This window comes from Lactuca sativa, chromosome 4, assembly GCF_002870075.4.
Source record: "Lactuca sativa cultivar Salinas chromosome 4, Lsat_Salinas_v11, whole genome shotgun sequence".
In the NCBI taxonomy this organism is placed as follows: domain Eukaryota; kingdom Viridiplantae; phylum Streptophyta; class Magnoliopsida; order Asterales; family Asteraceae; genus Lactuca; species Lactuca sativa.
Genome location: NC_056626.2, coordinates 117,172,525 through 117,189,310, shown reverse-complemented (window position 1 = coordinate 117,189,310; position 16,786 = coordinate 117,172,525). Strand labels below are relative to the sequence as shown.

Below are 16,786 nucleotides of genomic sequence, written 5' to 3'. Positions count from 1 at the left end.
ATAATTTTGGGATGGCGGGAGTATATATATATATATATATATATATATATATATATATATATATATATATATATATATATATATATATATATATATATATATATATAAAATATCATGATCATAATAATAATAAAAGTTTTAGGAGTTGAGCGTTATAGTCTTACCTAGAGATAATATAAAACTTGTGAAAGAGACTTAAGTTTAAGTGGGACAATGGATAGCATATCCTCAAGATTGCATGCGAGACCTCAACGAAGAGTAGAATTCTAATATTCCTGGTCCGAGAGTACGGATTAGTTATAGTCTTCTGGCATTGATCTGAGAGTTAGGATTAGGCATAAGCATTCGTCTACGGTCCAGGAGTATAGATTAGGCATAGTTATTCATCACTGGTCCGAGAGTATGGATTAGACTCAGTTATTCATTCCAAATCCGAGAGTATAGATTAGATATAATCATTTATTCCTGATTCGAGAGTATATATTAGGTAAAGTCATTCATTTCCAAATCTAAGAGTATGGATTATGTCATTGTATAGGACTGAAATGTGAGGATCGACATTCAGTTTCTTTGTATCATAGGTATCGATGATCAATCCTTTTTTCTGTCATTAAGGTGGAGAACTAAACCAAGAATTCTCTTTTTTCATCATCAATCGAATCGCTGTTTGCAACCCAGGATTCTATTTTATCATCAATCCGGTCCCTGTTCACGTTTTTTCTTTTTCTTATCAATGAATAGATCTCTTTACTTGTATGACTTAGATGTCTCGTATTTCTCGAAAAAGTGATTCGATTGATGGGATTCAGTATGATACTTATGAGATCGATGATATCGATGAGATTTATATTCAAATATTTCTTCTTAGAGCGTATTGATTTGACCCTATAAGCGGGACCACCATCCAATAGCATGTTGCCACCTAGAGAATCTCCTAATTGTTTCAGAGCAACTAGAAAGAGATTCTTTAACCAGAAAGATACTTGTTGTTTGGATATGATGAGAGATTAAAGGAAATATATGTCATTAAATATTGTAAGGGTTTTAATATTTTCGTTATGCTTATGTTTCTGCATTGATGATGACATTCCGAAATCATTAATGAAATGCATTTATTTGGAAATGCCTGGTAATAATATTATCACGTTATTGGGGACAAATTTCGCATTATAATTCTTTAAAAATGATACTCTAAAATGAAATAAGCATAATTAAATTCATCTTTTCTGGCCATGAAAATGGGGATGTCACACTATCACAGGTGATAGTCGGTCAAAAGGTTACAGTAAACACAAAAAACAAGTTTGATGGTATATTACGTACAAAAAAAGAAAAATATCAAATGTAAACAAAGTCAACAGTTGGTTACCCTCCTGAATCATTTTCCCTTTTATTTCAAATGTGTTGAAAAATATGAATTGGAAATCAATGAGATAGTATATAAAGGCCTATTATATGTTTGGGGGAATAAAAGGGTTATTCAACTAATCCTTCAACATGTGCAAATCGAACTACAAACAACTGTAAGAAAAACATTAACATCAAATGCTAAAGTTGATGTTGGCCATCTTAATCTCCTCTTAGTTGCCAAAAGACAGAATGTTTGAAGACAACCTGGTAATAGAATTCGTTTTAAGAGAGCAATACAAGCTACTATGGCAAGGCAAACCCGTATCTCATTTCCTGGTGATGACAACTCTTGTCAAACTTTTTCTAATGGTTTTGGGAAAGACATTTACAAGGTTTCTTTAGAATGACAAGGATGGTGAATACAAACCATTATCAATGAACAAAACCATATTTTATCTTTTCTGAATATCCTAGTAGGTCAAGAGATGGATGTACTTGATATATGTAATGAGTATTAATGGATCCTTTCTAATGATAGCGTTACCATGAGAAGAACATGACAATGAGTATAATGTAAAAACCGGGGCCTGATTCACTATACACAAATGTTTTCTTTAGTAAAATAAAATGAATGTGAACAAAACCAACAGGTGGGTTACCCTCCTGAGTCATTTTCCCAACGCTGATATTATTTTAAGTGTTATGAGAAATTGAAAACTTTTTTCTAGTTTAAAAAGATAACAACGCCATATCAAGTTTTACATAAATTCAGACCTGCACAACCAAACTATTTATAGAAAATAGTTCGTTTCATCATTAGCCAAAGTAGAACCAATATATCAAAGAAACATCATAATTATAGTTTTCAATCACTCTAACGGTGTACGAATTACCATGACACGTTTGAAGCATCATTCGAATATTTTCTCTAAAATCTCTGTTTACTACTAATCTATCTTTTGGTTATTATTTTTCTGGTAAAACAGCTGTGCATGTTTTGCACATATACCTACGAAAATTTTCAATTGTGCAGACTACACTAAAAGCCAAAAACAATTAACATTTAAATTGATTTCATAATACAAAATTGAAATTAAAAATTGTTCATTTACACTTTCTCAACAGCTCTAAATTCACTGTCACAAATTGAAAGCACATATATGCAATTCATGATTTTCCCAAAACTGTAATTTCCCCTAATTCAAATCACCCACACACAAAATCCAACGAAGAAAAGCCAAGTTCCACTATAACTTCAAAGTTCCAAAGATATATATACATGTAACATTAAAATAAATAAATTAAATAATTAATTAAATTGAAATATGTCTTTAATATACTGAAGCAAGCTTCTGGGTTTTAAGACCAAATAAGTTTTCAAATAACTTAGGGGCCATTGGAGGCATCTGCCTATTTTCAGGGGCCACGAAATTCACAATCTTCTCATGGATATGATACCTGTGAAATAAAAATTCATTTCAGATTTCAGAAAGTTATATAGCTTCCTTCCGTAGGGGTAAATACGTCATTTCATACCTGATCTTCCGGCTTTTAGAAGCGCATCGATCGACAATTTTACGTTTTTTTGTTTGCAGACTTTTGAGGGCATAAAACGCGGGTTGTTGAGCTTGTAATCTCTTGAGTGCAACATGTGCTTCCTCTGAAGATTCCGGATTAATGGTCTCAAAAAATTCTCTTAATAATTGTTGATAGAATTCCGAGTCATCCAGTAGTTCAGGATCACCATCACCATTAGTTATCTAATCAGGGGTAAATATGTCATTAGTCATTACATACCTCATCTTTCATACAAATAAATGTTGTTTGAAAGAGTAAAACTTCCTACCTCATCTTCGAGAGTTGAGTTGGGAACCTGTTAGTAACACAAGTGTTAAATTAAATAAAAATAAAAATAAAAATCAAATAACAATTAAAAGTAACTTTTTGTTGTTACATTTCCAAAAAGTGAGACAACAGATCTCCTTTGTTGCATCCCTTTGATCATTCTACTTGGGTCCCGCATGTAAAATGCAACTTGTTGACTGATATTCTGTAAGAGTCGAATAACAAGTGAGAGTAAAATACTAGTAGCATATTTTATTAAGAGGGCAAACTTGTAAATTTAACCTGATTGAAAGCTTGAAATTTGTTTTTGATGCCACTTGTCACTTGTGTCTTCCTCTGCCATTTATCCACTGACATGTTTCTAAATGGAGCAATTCTGCATCATAGTGATATTATTAATAAAATGTAGTCAAATTAGAGTCAACACTTGGAAAATAATTTTAAAAGAAAAATACTTAGACTGCATTTGAGAAATCTTGAACCATTCTTCATCTCCTTTTCTGGAAGCATCTAAAATTGCATCACCTTCAATTAAGACAAATATGTAAAAAGACAATATTTATTACAATAAATGAAAAATACAAATATGTATTTTGTTATTTCTTGCATTTAGCCCAATAGTTTATGACTTTATTCTGCAATATACCTTTAGATGCTTCTACAATTGAGGGATTCTTTTCAACAAGTGCCTATTAACAGAAGTTCTCATTAATAAACATTTAGAAGAACAAATGATAAACTACTCATTATGTTAATAAATAGATAAAAATAGATATATATCTTACCTCCTGTAATTTAAGAATAGAATCTAGGGTTTTCTTTGTTGAATCAATTAGATCTGAATATGCTTCTTTAACTTCTTCACAAGAATTGCAGAAAGAAGATCTGATTGGCTCCTGTAGAGAGTTTTCAAAGTGAAAAAGTTTGATGTTTTAGATTAATACAGATAGATGTTAAAAAGAGTAAAAAAAAATTGTGATTTGAAGTAAACCTGTGGAAGTCGATTTGAATTTACAAATGAATTCTGTAGTAAAAGTCTGAATTCAAGAGTTTTGTCCCAGAGAGCCTTGAAAAAGATCAATGATATTGGATTAATCCACAAGAAACAACAGGAAAATTATCAAGTATGAATAACTAGAAAGTAGAAACACAATATAACAACATATAAAAGACTCATATACCCCTTGATTTTTTACTGATTTGCCTTTCTGAAGATCCTCGTTTGGGTCTCTTCTTATGTTTCTGAAAAGGTCTCTGCAAAAGTTCACAAGAAAAAAAAACATTATGTAAGAGCAAATGCTTTGGTATCTGAATTTATGCCATAATAATAAAATAAATAAATAAGGGACTTACTGTTCTTGGTGTCGTAGATCATTTATCTCCTTTTCGAGTTCTTCCCTATCAGAATGATTGTTGTCTTCTGTTTTCATGTCTACATCATCATCATAATCATCATCATCATCTCCCATAGAATCACTGTGCTCATTTCCAGAAACATTTTCCTCATTCTCCAACTATGCCAACAAAATGTTTTGACATCCATCAATTAATTTGCAATGAAATAAATAATATATAGTGACAAAGATAAAGATGCAATGAAGCTCTGTTTACATTCATAATTTCTATTTCTGAGTGATACTCTTCTTCATCATCACTATCTTCATCTCCATTAGTACGATGATCCTCAATTCCATATTTCTCATTATCCACCTGTAGAATATAGAGGAAAATAACAATGAGAAAAAAAAAAAATAACTCTCTATTTATACACTCTAATAGAGTTTATTTTGAGAGGAGAAAAACATAAAGAATTACTTACATTCTGAAGTTGATATGTGATGTTATCATCATCATCATCTGAACTAATGTCCCTTTTCTGAACTTTTTTCATTTTCTTTGAAGATTTCCCCATTCCTTTAACAAAATCAATCTACAAAATCCAACTCAAGCTTTATATTTAAAGTGAAGCAAACCTTAAGTATGTTTTCTACTCAAATAACTATTACATATGATATTATTCCTTTATAATCAAGACAAGAAACGAATGCCTACTAACAAGTGAGAATATAATAGCATATTTTTCAAAGATTCAAGACAAAAGAGTCCATGCATACAGCATACACAAGAGAGAAGCAGGTTAAGTTACCTAAAGAACACAAAAATCAGTATGTGATGAAAATTTAAAAGCTTTATACAGTTATAATACTGATTTTTCTAGTTAACTATAATATATGGGGATTTCTATGATTTTTCTATCAAAGGTCAAAGGTATACCTCTTTAATAATACAAGTTGTGGATTTAGGGATCTATCAACAATTATTTTCGCAATAGTTTTTTTCAGGAATCGGATCACTCAGGTCAAGTCCTCTATCCAAAAGGCATAAACCCCAAACTTGAAGCAGCAATGCAACAGTAATCAAGAATAAGTCACCTGAAGTCGCTAAATCGACATAGTTGAAACAGTATAAGCCACTAGATTTCAAACTCAAAAAACTAAAACCCTAACATGAATTCTGCAAAAGGCATAAACCCCAAACTTGAAGCAAAATATTTGTAACGTCGGCACAGAAAACTTCCAAATTTGAAAAAGAGCATGAATTCAAAGCGAACGCGAATGGGAAAGAGAGTCAAGAGCAGTTAGTACATACCAAACGGTGGTGGTTGAACGGAGAGCGAGATACAGAGGTAGAGGAGAGCGGCCGGAGAGCAATACATAAACCCTCTCCCTCCTGTAAACAATAAAAACAGATATAATAGTTTGATTTACGAATTTACATGTATACCCTTGGTAAAGGTATGGGTTGTTATTCCCCCGCTTTTTATTGTCGGCTGTTCGTTGATTCCCTCAATAGTCAATTCCCCCGTAGAAATTGGTAGGGTATCGGTATCCCGTAGAAATAATGAATTTTTTCTAATGAATTTATTAAAATTTATATTTTGAGTATATTATTATAAATAGAAAAAATAATAAGGAACTTATTAAACTAACCCTTATAAATAACTATTTGGAAAAAAAAAATGATAAGTTTTTTTTTCGTATAATAACCACTTTATCTCGAATTTAACATTTTAGAGAAGTCTTCGGAACATCAGAGTAAGATTTTGGACAATCGTTCCGAATAATTTTTTTTATATGTGTAAAATGTGTTTTCTCTTTTTGTATAAGTTTTATTTTAATTTAAAATGCAAATGTAATCTTAAACATCAACAAAAAACACTAATAAATACATAAACTAAAGAGATTTGTTTAAAGTAATATTACAATGTTCAAATGGTCTTTATCTTTATACCCAAAAAAAATTCAGCCAGTGGTTTACGATATAACATAGCCCAGGGACCACTGTTATCCTCTATAAAATATAATTGTTTGGCGATCAACATCTCTATAGGATAACTTCCATCTTGAAAGGTATTTGGCGCTTTTATAAGGAACCAGCACAAAAACACCCTACAATCCCTTCTACTATCAATGTGTTGTGGTACGTCTAGTTCCTTTTCAAGAGTCATGTTGAAACTCTCAAGTGAGATTGCATCGGTTGGTTCGGTATCCCAATAGTTGATACCCACTACACTAGCAGTCTATAGATGCGAGCTCCCAAACCTATAAACCAATCCTTATTTTCTGAAAGTAGTCGCTCTTCTAATAACTATCGTATATAGTCATTTTGAATGTCTTCAAGTCCAAAGCACCTGAAAACCAGTGAGAAGTTGGTATATTGATTGGGATATAAAGTTACACAAAAGGTTAGAAATAATGATCATCAAATAACATTATTTATAAATTATTGTTACTTAGGTAATGTAATCCAAACACAATCTTACTGTATCACATTCCGTCCGAGCTGGGTAAACGGATCCGTCAGCCATATCACTCAAGTCAAATGCATCATGGGTGAAAGTTGACGGCACAATCGTCCACCGAGCATCATCCGCTCTATGCTCTATCAGCTGTGACATCTTCATTTTTCACGGTTAGAAAAGACCTTTTTATTCATGCTTATTTTAAATCAAAGTGATCTTTATAAATGTGGAATTTGTCCCATAAAAAGTATTTTCGAGGAAAATGTTTTTTCATTGATTATTAAAACTTGAGATGTCATAACGATACAAAACATAAGTATAAATATAATCATTACGGGCCCTACATTAACTTATTCTACTAATGGCATAAACTCCTTGAATCTCTCAGTGGATTGTATCTTCTACCACTACATGTGATACAAATAAACTGAGTGGGTCAAACTTGGGAGTCTGATGAGCACATATGGTTTTCAACCCATAATATTGTAATTTTATGGTTTTAACAATACTAATTACCCATTCCCGTTATTCTCACTCTCTAATCCCTAATGATAATATCAAGAGACATACCCTAAAGGATCTCTGTGAGTAGACAATATCGCTTCGGGGAATCCTTAGCAATATGTTTCAATACGGCAACCATGAGGCGGATAGAGTACCTAAACGAACTACCCTCCTTTTCCGTGAAAAGTATGATTGCTAACACCTATAGGTGGCAAACCTGCTAGTGTTCCACCAGACTACCTAGAATAGTCAGTGATTGTCACATATACTCTGTTAGATAACTCGTCCCGATAATACAATGCGTGACCTCTCACCATTATTTATTTTCCCAAAAACCCTTTACTATCCAACCCATTATTTTATTTTTCCCAAAATGCTTCACTATCCAATGCGAATATGATAAATTAATTTATATAAGTAAAATTATATCATATTGTAGCACAAATATCAAGTACACCGATAGCAAGCACATATAGCATTTAATAGATACTTCATATCTATGTTTAAACTGAAAGTAACTATGCATTCACAGTTAAAGTGGATGCTTCAAAATTTGGGCAACATTTCGCCTTAGCACCTTGACATTTCCCTTGACGTGACCTAGGTAAAAATATCACTAAGTCTTAGTCTTATATTCTTGGAGACTAATGATAGTCTAGATTCCTCACTAATCCTAATGTCTACATCAATATATATTAAGTAAGGAATAACCAGGTAGGATCATATTGGAGGTAGGGTTTGTTTGGTATATAGAGTATATTGTTTGGAAATCCAACTTTGAACACCTCATTAAATTTAGCATATACATCATCCCCGTAAGTAGATCAATCGGTGTAATAACTTGGAATTAGTGATAAATCTTATTTATAGGTTCATAATAACAACTATGAACATAAATATAAGTTACACATGAAATAACATAAATGTAGCTTAACTTACAGAGATTTTAGCGAAAGCCGGGAAAATGCACGGACAGAATTCCGATCTGAACACCTTTTTTCGTCGGGCTCCAAGAGCTCTATAGTTTTTACTAAATACTCTAAAATTTGGGAAAAACCAAATGCGAAAGATGTAGAGGTTTTGAGAGAGATTGGAGTGAACTAGTGAGGAAAATGAGTGATTTTCGAGGGGTATATATATATGGTTGGAAAGGGGTGCGCGTCGTGCATCTTGTCTGTGTGTACTGCGCACTTTGTTGGGTGGGTGACGTGGCTCCATGTAGAGTGTGACATGTGGCGTAATCCGGGTGGTATGTCAGAGGCGCGTCGTGTCTCTTGTCGGCGCGCGCCCATACGCACGTGAAATATCATATTTTCAAAAATCTTTATCTTTTCATACGAGTTTCGTTTTAGACATTCTTTATATTCACGCGTAATTGTCAACGAGTACTACAACTTTTTTTAGACTCTTTCAGCTAATTCTCCCTTTATTTTTAAAGCTATATATTTTTAACAGGCATAGACTGCTAAAGTCCGTATAAAAATCATAACTTTCTCATACGATATTCGTTCTCGACTGTCTTTATGTCAACGAATAGATATTACAAGATCTTCAACTCTCTTTTAGATTGTTTTTCCTAGCAATCGACCAATTTCAATTTCAATTTCTGAGCCATATATTGCTACACTAAAACTTCGAAAAATCATAACTTCCTCTCACGAAATCAGGTTTAGTGTTCTTTATATACAAGAGTTTGATTTTTCAATCACTACGAATTTTGTTTAGATTTCTTATGCTAATAACAACCTATCTAAAATTCACTTTTTATGATACGTAGAGTCGTGTCGATTTAATCCTAAAACTTCGAAGAACCATATCTTTTTCATACCAAGTCGGATTTTAGAGTTCTTTATATGTATGGAATCCTTGTGACATATACTATAAATTTGGTTAAGATTATTTACCCTAAATAATCTTCTATAAAAATGTCATTTTATTGCCCAGTATACCTTAATTTTCTAGCCCGAATCAGCGGATTTACAATTATCTCCCCCTTAGGATGCTTACATACCGGAATCATCAGTAAAATAGGACTATGAATAATGATTATACATGTTATCTTTCCATACTAGGCAATAACCCTAACTCTTATATACTTCCCAATGAATATCCCTTGGACTTCTTAGTTGCTGGCAGTGCTCAAACTTGCACCTGTCCTTCCTTCTTCGTTGGACCTTTGGTCCTAACCTTCGAATTACAACTTGATCTTCATTGGAGACTCCTACTATTTTTCGAACAGACTGCATCCATGATTAGGTCTTTTCTTTGATTATTATAATAGATCGAATCGTCATGCTCTAATAACCTTACATTTCATGATGTAATGACTAGACTCAGGTCTCTTTTGAGTCAGAATCTAGCATGGAGGATACCTTCCTTCATGTTCTAATATGGTACAACCATATTGTTGTAGGTAGCAATTCTAGCTTACTGGCTGCTTAGTCTTAACAACGATTGTGATACTTCTGTCGATCGCTTTAATTGTCCTTCCCTTTAATCTCTTGACTAAAGTCGGATGCTATATCGAATTTGGTTCTCTAAGCTGAGTAACTCACTTCGTAGCTTTTATCTTAGTCGGAATCGTTTTACAATGACCACTAGGGTCGGAATAACATTCATCTTCTTATCCATTACCGAAACGATGGTAATGATGGACTTGAGCGAAACAAATTCAACTACTAGTACCTTAGTAACCTTGTGAATCATCCTGATTCAAGTACAAATCTTTTGCTTCGAGTAGTACACGTCCATACCACCTTCCACACCTATTATGTAACACCCGTTGCTAGGTATTTTTCATTTCAGCCTTTGTGTTTCTTTTATGTTTGCATGTCAAGTCCTTACACTGGGCTTACTATAGGTATGTCAGGCGTAAGTCAGCCAACTTTTGGGATGGGTCAAAATGTGAGTACGATGGGCGTACATAGGGCGTACTTGTATTGTTTCCAAACCCAAATCCTTTGGGTGTGACCACTACTTAATCAACATAAACCCTCTTGGACCTTCTCATGACCAACCTCCATATTCCCCAAACCCTAAAATCGAACCCTAGCTTTTTTATGGGAGTTTTGAAGCTTGGAAAGTGATTCTTGTGTTTTTTGTGTTAGAAGGAAGATCTTTCAAGTTGAGATGGGGCATTCTAGCTTGTAGATCCAGAAACTTCATCTCTTTGTGCACCTTTTCAAGGTATAAAGTTCAAATCTTGGAGCTTATTTAGTTAGATCTTGTTTAGCTTTGCATTTTGGTTCTTTTTGTCCCAAAGCTTTGATCTTTGTGAGTATGGAGTACTCCAAAGCTATTTAGTCGTCCTTTCAGACATTCTAAGATGTATAAAGTCATAAAAATGTTAGCTTGGCCATTTCCTTTCTTCCATGCATGAGATATGGGGCTTTACTAAAGTAGAAAGTTAGGGTTTTGGGGCTTTATCTTCTTATAGCCATGCAAAGGCTTAAAGTTAGAGACTTTATGGGTTAGGACGTTCTTTAGGGGCTAGATCTGAGGTTGGGATGAAAGTCTTAATGATTAAAATGTTATTATGGTAGTTGCTGAGACCATCTTATATATGATGAGAGTACGCCTAGCTATGCCCATGTAACCAAATGCGAACCTGGCAGACCCAACTTGTTCTCTACGCCCAATATAGGGTTAAGTACACCGAGTGTACTGACTGAGGGTTGACATCCATTGACCTTCATTGATTTTGACCACTTGTGCCTTAGATGGATTGTGAGGGGTTTTGTAAGGGCAAATCGGTCTTTTCTATGAGTGTGGACTAGTCTTGAATTGGGTTTATTAGTGTTTGAGAAATACCTTAATTATTAATTAAGGTTAATTGGTGTATTTAATTGGGCGGAGTCTAGTTCTAGCAGTTCGTGTGTGAGTTCTATCAGTCATCAGTGCTAGGTGAGTCTCCTCCTTTGTTCTTACCTGTGTGGTAGAATAGTTGTATATGTATGTGACGATTATCTGGGTCTAATGTATTATTAATGTTATTGTGTTGTTATATATGTTGAGCCTTTGAGTAGTCTCCAGGGTTGCTGATAATCCACAGGGCGTGTTCTTTGCCCACTGAGACTTCGGGTAGTCTCCAACGTTGTTGATAGCCCATAGCTAATTTATGTGTTATGTTGTATGTGATATTTTGGGGGACTCACTAAGCTTTGTGATTACGGTTGTTGATTAAATTTGTTTCAGGTACTTCTGAGAACCGCGGGAAAGTGAAGGTTTGATTGTACACATTCGCTAGGTTATTATGCTACTGGATATTTTTTGGACACTTTGATATTTCGATATGGAATTGTATTTGACATTATGACTTTTCTTGTGTTGGTTTTTATGAACATGGTTTTTATATGGATTTAAAAATGAGAAAAATGGTTTGAAAATTCTGATTTTACGTATTCATACTTATCCTGAGAATTATCTCGTAGTTCCTAAGTCTCATCACATAAAATCACATAATAACTTAGCATATATGAATGTGTCCATGCAATCATATACAACAAAATTCCTAGACTCCATTAGGATTCTTCCATGAATATCTTCAACCGCAATTCCACTCCTTAATCCTTGGTATAAATTCTTTCTCATGTAGCGTCCTACCTAAAAGGCACACTATAGTAGAATTTATTCTTAACAAACCCATTATGTTGAAATCATAATGTCTTAATATCACACATCGAACAATGTAACATAACTAGAAATTTTATAACTTCTAAAAATGATCACAACATTTATTCATACTTCACGCCTCTTATATTAGGCTATACATCCTGTTACTATCAATATAGGATGACTACTTCCTGTCTTGAACTAACTAGGGCCTTACCCACTGCATCGGACCGAAGTCTAGAACTAACTAGGGCCTTACCCATTGCATCGGACCGAAGTCCGGAACTAACTAGGGCCTTGCCCTCTGCATCGGACCGAGGTCCGAAACTAACTAGGGCCTTGCCCACTGCATCGGACCGAAGTCTGAAACTGACTGAATAGAGCATAACATAATCATAACATATAACAATAACACACATACTGCATACTGCATCAGACCGTAATCCGGAACACATAACACATAGACATGCCTGAATCACAAAGATATCAAGCATACTGAACTACTTCTCGGGACCACCCCGACATCAGACCGCAGTCCGGAACTACTGCTATCTAAACGGGTCAGCATTGTGGCCGTGGACCCGTTCCTACTGGAAGGAAACTCACCTCGAAGAACTGACTGCTGAAAGTCTGAGTAAAGAATCCCTGACTGCTGTTTCGGCTGCTCCCCGGCTATCATGACCAATTAAAACACTTAATCAGAATAAGAATCCTTCTATGGGTAAAATGACTATTTTACCCCTTCTATGGTGTGGGTCATAACCAAGGCCCAAACCCTTTAATTCTTTCTAAGTCCACCAATGGCCCACTAGAGGCCCACTAATGGACCAATTTTCTAAATTGGGCATAACTCCTCATATGGGCCCTACTTAAGCCCAAATATGCCCTTGGCCCATAATCTGACTTTTGAAGGCCCAATCACTAGATAGGCTTCCCAAGCCTATTATTGGCTCATTAATGGCCCAATTTGCTACATTGGGCCGAAATTCCTTTATTGGGCCTTACCCTAAGCCCAACACCTATACTTAGCCCATATTCACTAACTCCTACTAGCCCACTAAGGCCCGAAGTCCAAAATACAGCCCACACCGAGGCCCAAATACTCAAGGTCCAAATTGACTGCGTTACGTGGGGCGTACTCCAAAGTACGCTTAGCGTAAGTGCTTGATGGCGAGTACGTTGGGCGTACCTACACGTACACTCAGCGTAATACCCTGTTAAGTCCTTTCTCTATTAAGTGCTTAATATTCTGAGTCAGAAGCTACAAACTTAGATCCAAGTCTTATTCCATGCCTTAAACCATAAAGTTGCTTACTTGATGGCTTTCATGACCCACATAAGCTCAAACTCTAAAAACAATAATCTATTTCCATGGAAATGGCTAGATCTCATGCATGGCTTCATGAAAGCCTCAAAGATTGAAACTTCATTGCTAAGAAAGTGTTTTGAGCCTCAAGGATGGCAACCCCAAGCTCAAAAACAAATTCACATGATCAAGGTCCAACCTTTGGACCTAAAGAGGTCCAAAACTCCCATAACCCTAGATCTAGAATTTGAGGAAGAAAGTTAAGTTCTTTATACCTTCTTTTTATGAAAACGGGTGAGTTTAGTCCAGATCCTTGAGCTCAAGCTTTTTCTCCAACCTTTCCTTTCCCTCTTCACAACTTTCTTTCACTAAATGCACTCACAAAAAGCAATTTCACACAATAAAGAGGGTAAGAATGTATTAGGGTTTTCTTGTGGGCGAGGAGGCTGATAGGAAACTAGGGGCCATAATGGGGTTTATATACCTCTTAAACCCTGAAATTAGGGTTTAGTATTTGTCCGCGTACGCTGCGCGTACACTTCTCATGTCCCGCGAATCCAATGACACTACGCCCCACGTACACCGGGTTACGCCCCGCGTACGGCTTATGGGCAGCCTACATTTCGGCCCAAGATTCCTAAAGTCCAATCCAAAATGCTAAGTCCAACGATATTCCAATATTTTTTAATTTGCATAATTGATTAATTAATACCTCGAGAGTTGGATGTTACATAATGACCAGTCTTGCCACACCTGTAGCAGGTCACAATTTATTTGCATTGTCAAACATGCTTCACTTTTCACTTTTCACACACCACCTTGTTTCACTTTTACCCCTAGACTTTCTATTTTTGGGGTCAGATTTTGAGAATTTTCTCTACTTTTTGGAGTTTGGTAGTCTTTCATTCTTTCTCTTCTCGCCAACTTCAGTCTTATTGGTAGTTCTCATCTTGATTATGTCTTCCACAGACCTTGTAGTCCAAATGGATACTTCAAAAGCATGTGCTTGTTTAACCGGAATAACGTACTCACATGTAAGTTCATTGGCATACCTATCGATCTTAGCTAGTTTGTACAGAACAGCACGTAGGGTGAACTCCATTGTGTCAGTGCAAGAATTTTATACTCTGTTGGATTAAGTGTCTAAGGTGCTAACTAAACTGGTATAATATTGATGAATAAAAGTAAAGTCCTTTTTGATGGGCTTTGAGCATAACAAACAATTCTATATGTGCATGCAACCCTAAATAAGATCTATTTTTTCTCTAATTGAACATACAATATGAACAACCAATTGTAAACCCTAGACCTCTATGATATAATCGAAATTCACATGATAAGGGTAATGATACATACCTTTAAGATTGTTATTGTAAACAATCTTGAATCCTTGCTTGAAAGACCTTTAATATTAAGCGCCACAAGTGTCGTGCCTCTAATGATTCACAAACAAACCCTAGCAACCAAGGAAAACTATAAAGAGAGGGGGGGGGGGGGAAGGGACCAAAATTTCGTCCAAGGCACTTAGAAAGATGTAACGACCCAAAAATCAGAGGTAAAAATTTCATTTTATTTATACTTAAAACACAGATATCATTTGAATCCAAGCATTCCAAAACATTGCTAATTAAAAACATTTATCAGAGTTCATCCTAAAATCACATATTGTGGAAACAGGGGTGTGTGCACTGCAATCATGTTGGGCCCATCCTTTCCAAACCAATGATACCTAAAACCATAAACAAAACTGTGAGCACGAAGCTTAGTAGGCTCCCCAAAGCGTACCCCCCACATAATCCGCATAATCACATAAATCATATTAGCTATATCAGCTACATAAACCACATAAGTCATGCATACAAACATATAAGGATGTTGTGGACTCCCTCCAAGGTCTTATACCTATGTGTCATAGGCTCCCACTCATGGTCTTTACCTGGAATGTCATGGGCTCCCCCATGGTCTAATATCCAACTGCCACAGGCTCCCCCCAGGGTCTTCCATGCCTAACCAACAAAGTACTAGCACATTCACATACATACTAGGCATATCAATAATGATTCTACAATAATCATCTCAACTAACTGAATGGGCCAGCCTTGGTGCCTTCGATCCATTGGTATGGTGAGGAGACTCACCTCGCACTGCTGAAGTCCCGTGGATAAATCACTGACTGCTAGCTGACCAATTCTCGTACTGCCAATCATCAAAAACATAACCCAATTAACCATTTGAGTTTCAATACATAAACATAAATATACACTTGGGGTAAATGGACCATTTTACCCCTAACCTAGCTTGGTTCAAAACCAAGGCCCAAACTCACACTCTGAAGGCCCAGAAGCCCAATAATCAACCAATGCCCAACATATGACCCTATTTTCCAAATTGGGCCCAAACCTTTACATGGTTTTACCTTAAGGCTCAACCATTTATTCTAGTCCAAACACTTGGCATTCCAATGGTCCAATATCTCATAATCATCAAGGCCCAATTATGGCCCACCTATGGCCTAATTTTCAAAATTGGGCCCAAGCCTTTCCAATGGGCTTTATCCTAAAGCCCAATAATTTCCTTAGTCCATAAACATGTTCACCATTTGGCCCATTTGGCCCACAACAAGTTAGTCCAGGAAATGGCCCAACAATAACCTAAACCCAATTAGGGTTTTTCACATAAAATGACGATTAGGATTAAGTGTTCTTACTTAACCCATTAAAGACTTAATCCATTAAGTACATCACCCCACTAGGGTAAACACACAATGTGATCGGGCATAAGTCATAACATCAATCCAATGGTCCAAAATGCGGGTCTCGACAAATCCAGTATTAGGGTTTTCTAAACCCTAATTAGGGTTTCTAACCCAATTGCATACCAATTAGTCAAATGGTTAGGTTTTGGGGTCAATTAGGGCTTTATTGGTCAATTAGGGTTTCATTAGGTTGAGCACCACCCACTGCCACCTTGGGCGGTGGTGGTCGACGGCGGCACACGGCGATAGCCACCACCTCATGGTGGTGGTTATGGTTCTAGTCAAATCATGACCAAGTATCCCAAAAGAAATCCAATCACACACATATGCACACCGCCACCCAAGACGGCGGCAAAAGGCGGCAGCCACCACCTCACGGTGGTGGTGGTGATTTCCTTGATTATTCCGGCCAAAAATCCAATTATACAACATAATATCCCAAAATAAACACACACGCAGTAACTCATGTGCACAACCACCCAACATGGTGGTTAGTGGTGGCAGAAGCGTAGAAATGGCGATAGCCACCATGGTTGGCTACCATGGTGGTCGTTCTCGGTGTTCTGGCCAAAGAGCACACCCTCAACGTACAAGAACACCAAAATACACGCAC

General features: G+C 35.9%; 1 protein-coding gene across 1 annotated transcript; it reads right to left on the bottom strand.

Moving 5' to 3' along the window:
* Positions 1 to 2,579: 2,579 nt before the first annotated feature.
* On the bottom strand, positions 2,580 to 5,965 carry LOC111899664 (uncharacterized). Its single transcript, XM_023895517.3, has 14 exons — positions 5,845 to 5,965; positions 5,015 to 5,125; positions 4,807 to 4,905; positions 4,549 to 4,709; positions 4,377 to 4,449; positions 4,187 to 4,261; positions 3,981 to 4,091; positions 3,842 to 3,884; positions 3,651 to 3,720; positions 3,478 to 3,571; positions 3,305 to 3,400; positions 3,197 to 3,223; positions 2,887 to 3,110; positions 2,580 to 2,808 (listed from the first exon to the last, which is right to left on the bottom strand). Exons 2-14 carry the CDS (start codon positions 5,105 to 5,107, stop codon positions 2,682 to 2,684), a joined length of 1,293 nt encoding a protein of 430 aa, XP_023751285.1. The 5' UTR covers positions 5,108 to 5,125; positions 5,845 to 5,965; the 3' UTR covers positions 2,580 to 2,681.
* Positions 5,966 to 16,786: the final 10,821 nt, after the last annotated feature.

Excerpts from the sequence above, each read along its gene's own strand:
- LOC111899664 (XM_023895517.3), bottom strand. The coding sequence starts at position 5,107 with ATGGGGAAATCTTCAAAGAAAATGAAAAAAGTTCAGAAAAGGGACATT. Across the intron at positions 4,092-4,186 it reads ATTCAAATCGACTTCCACAG|GAGCCAATCAGATCTTCTTT; the intron begins GTTTACTTCAAA and ends AACTCTCTACAG. Across the intron at positions 3,721-3,841 it reads AATTGTAGAAGCATCTAAAG|GTGATGCAATTTTAGATGCT; the intron begins GTATATTGCAGA and ends TCTTAATTGAAG.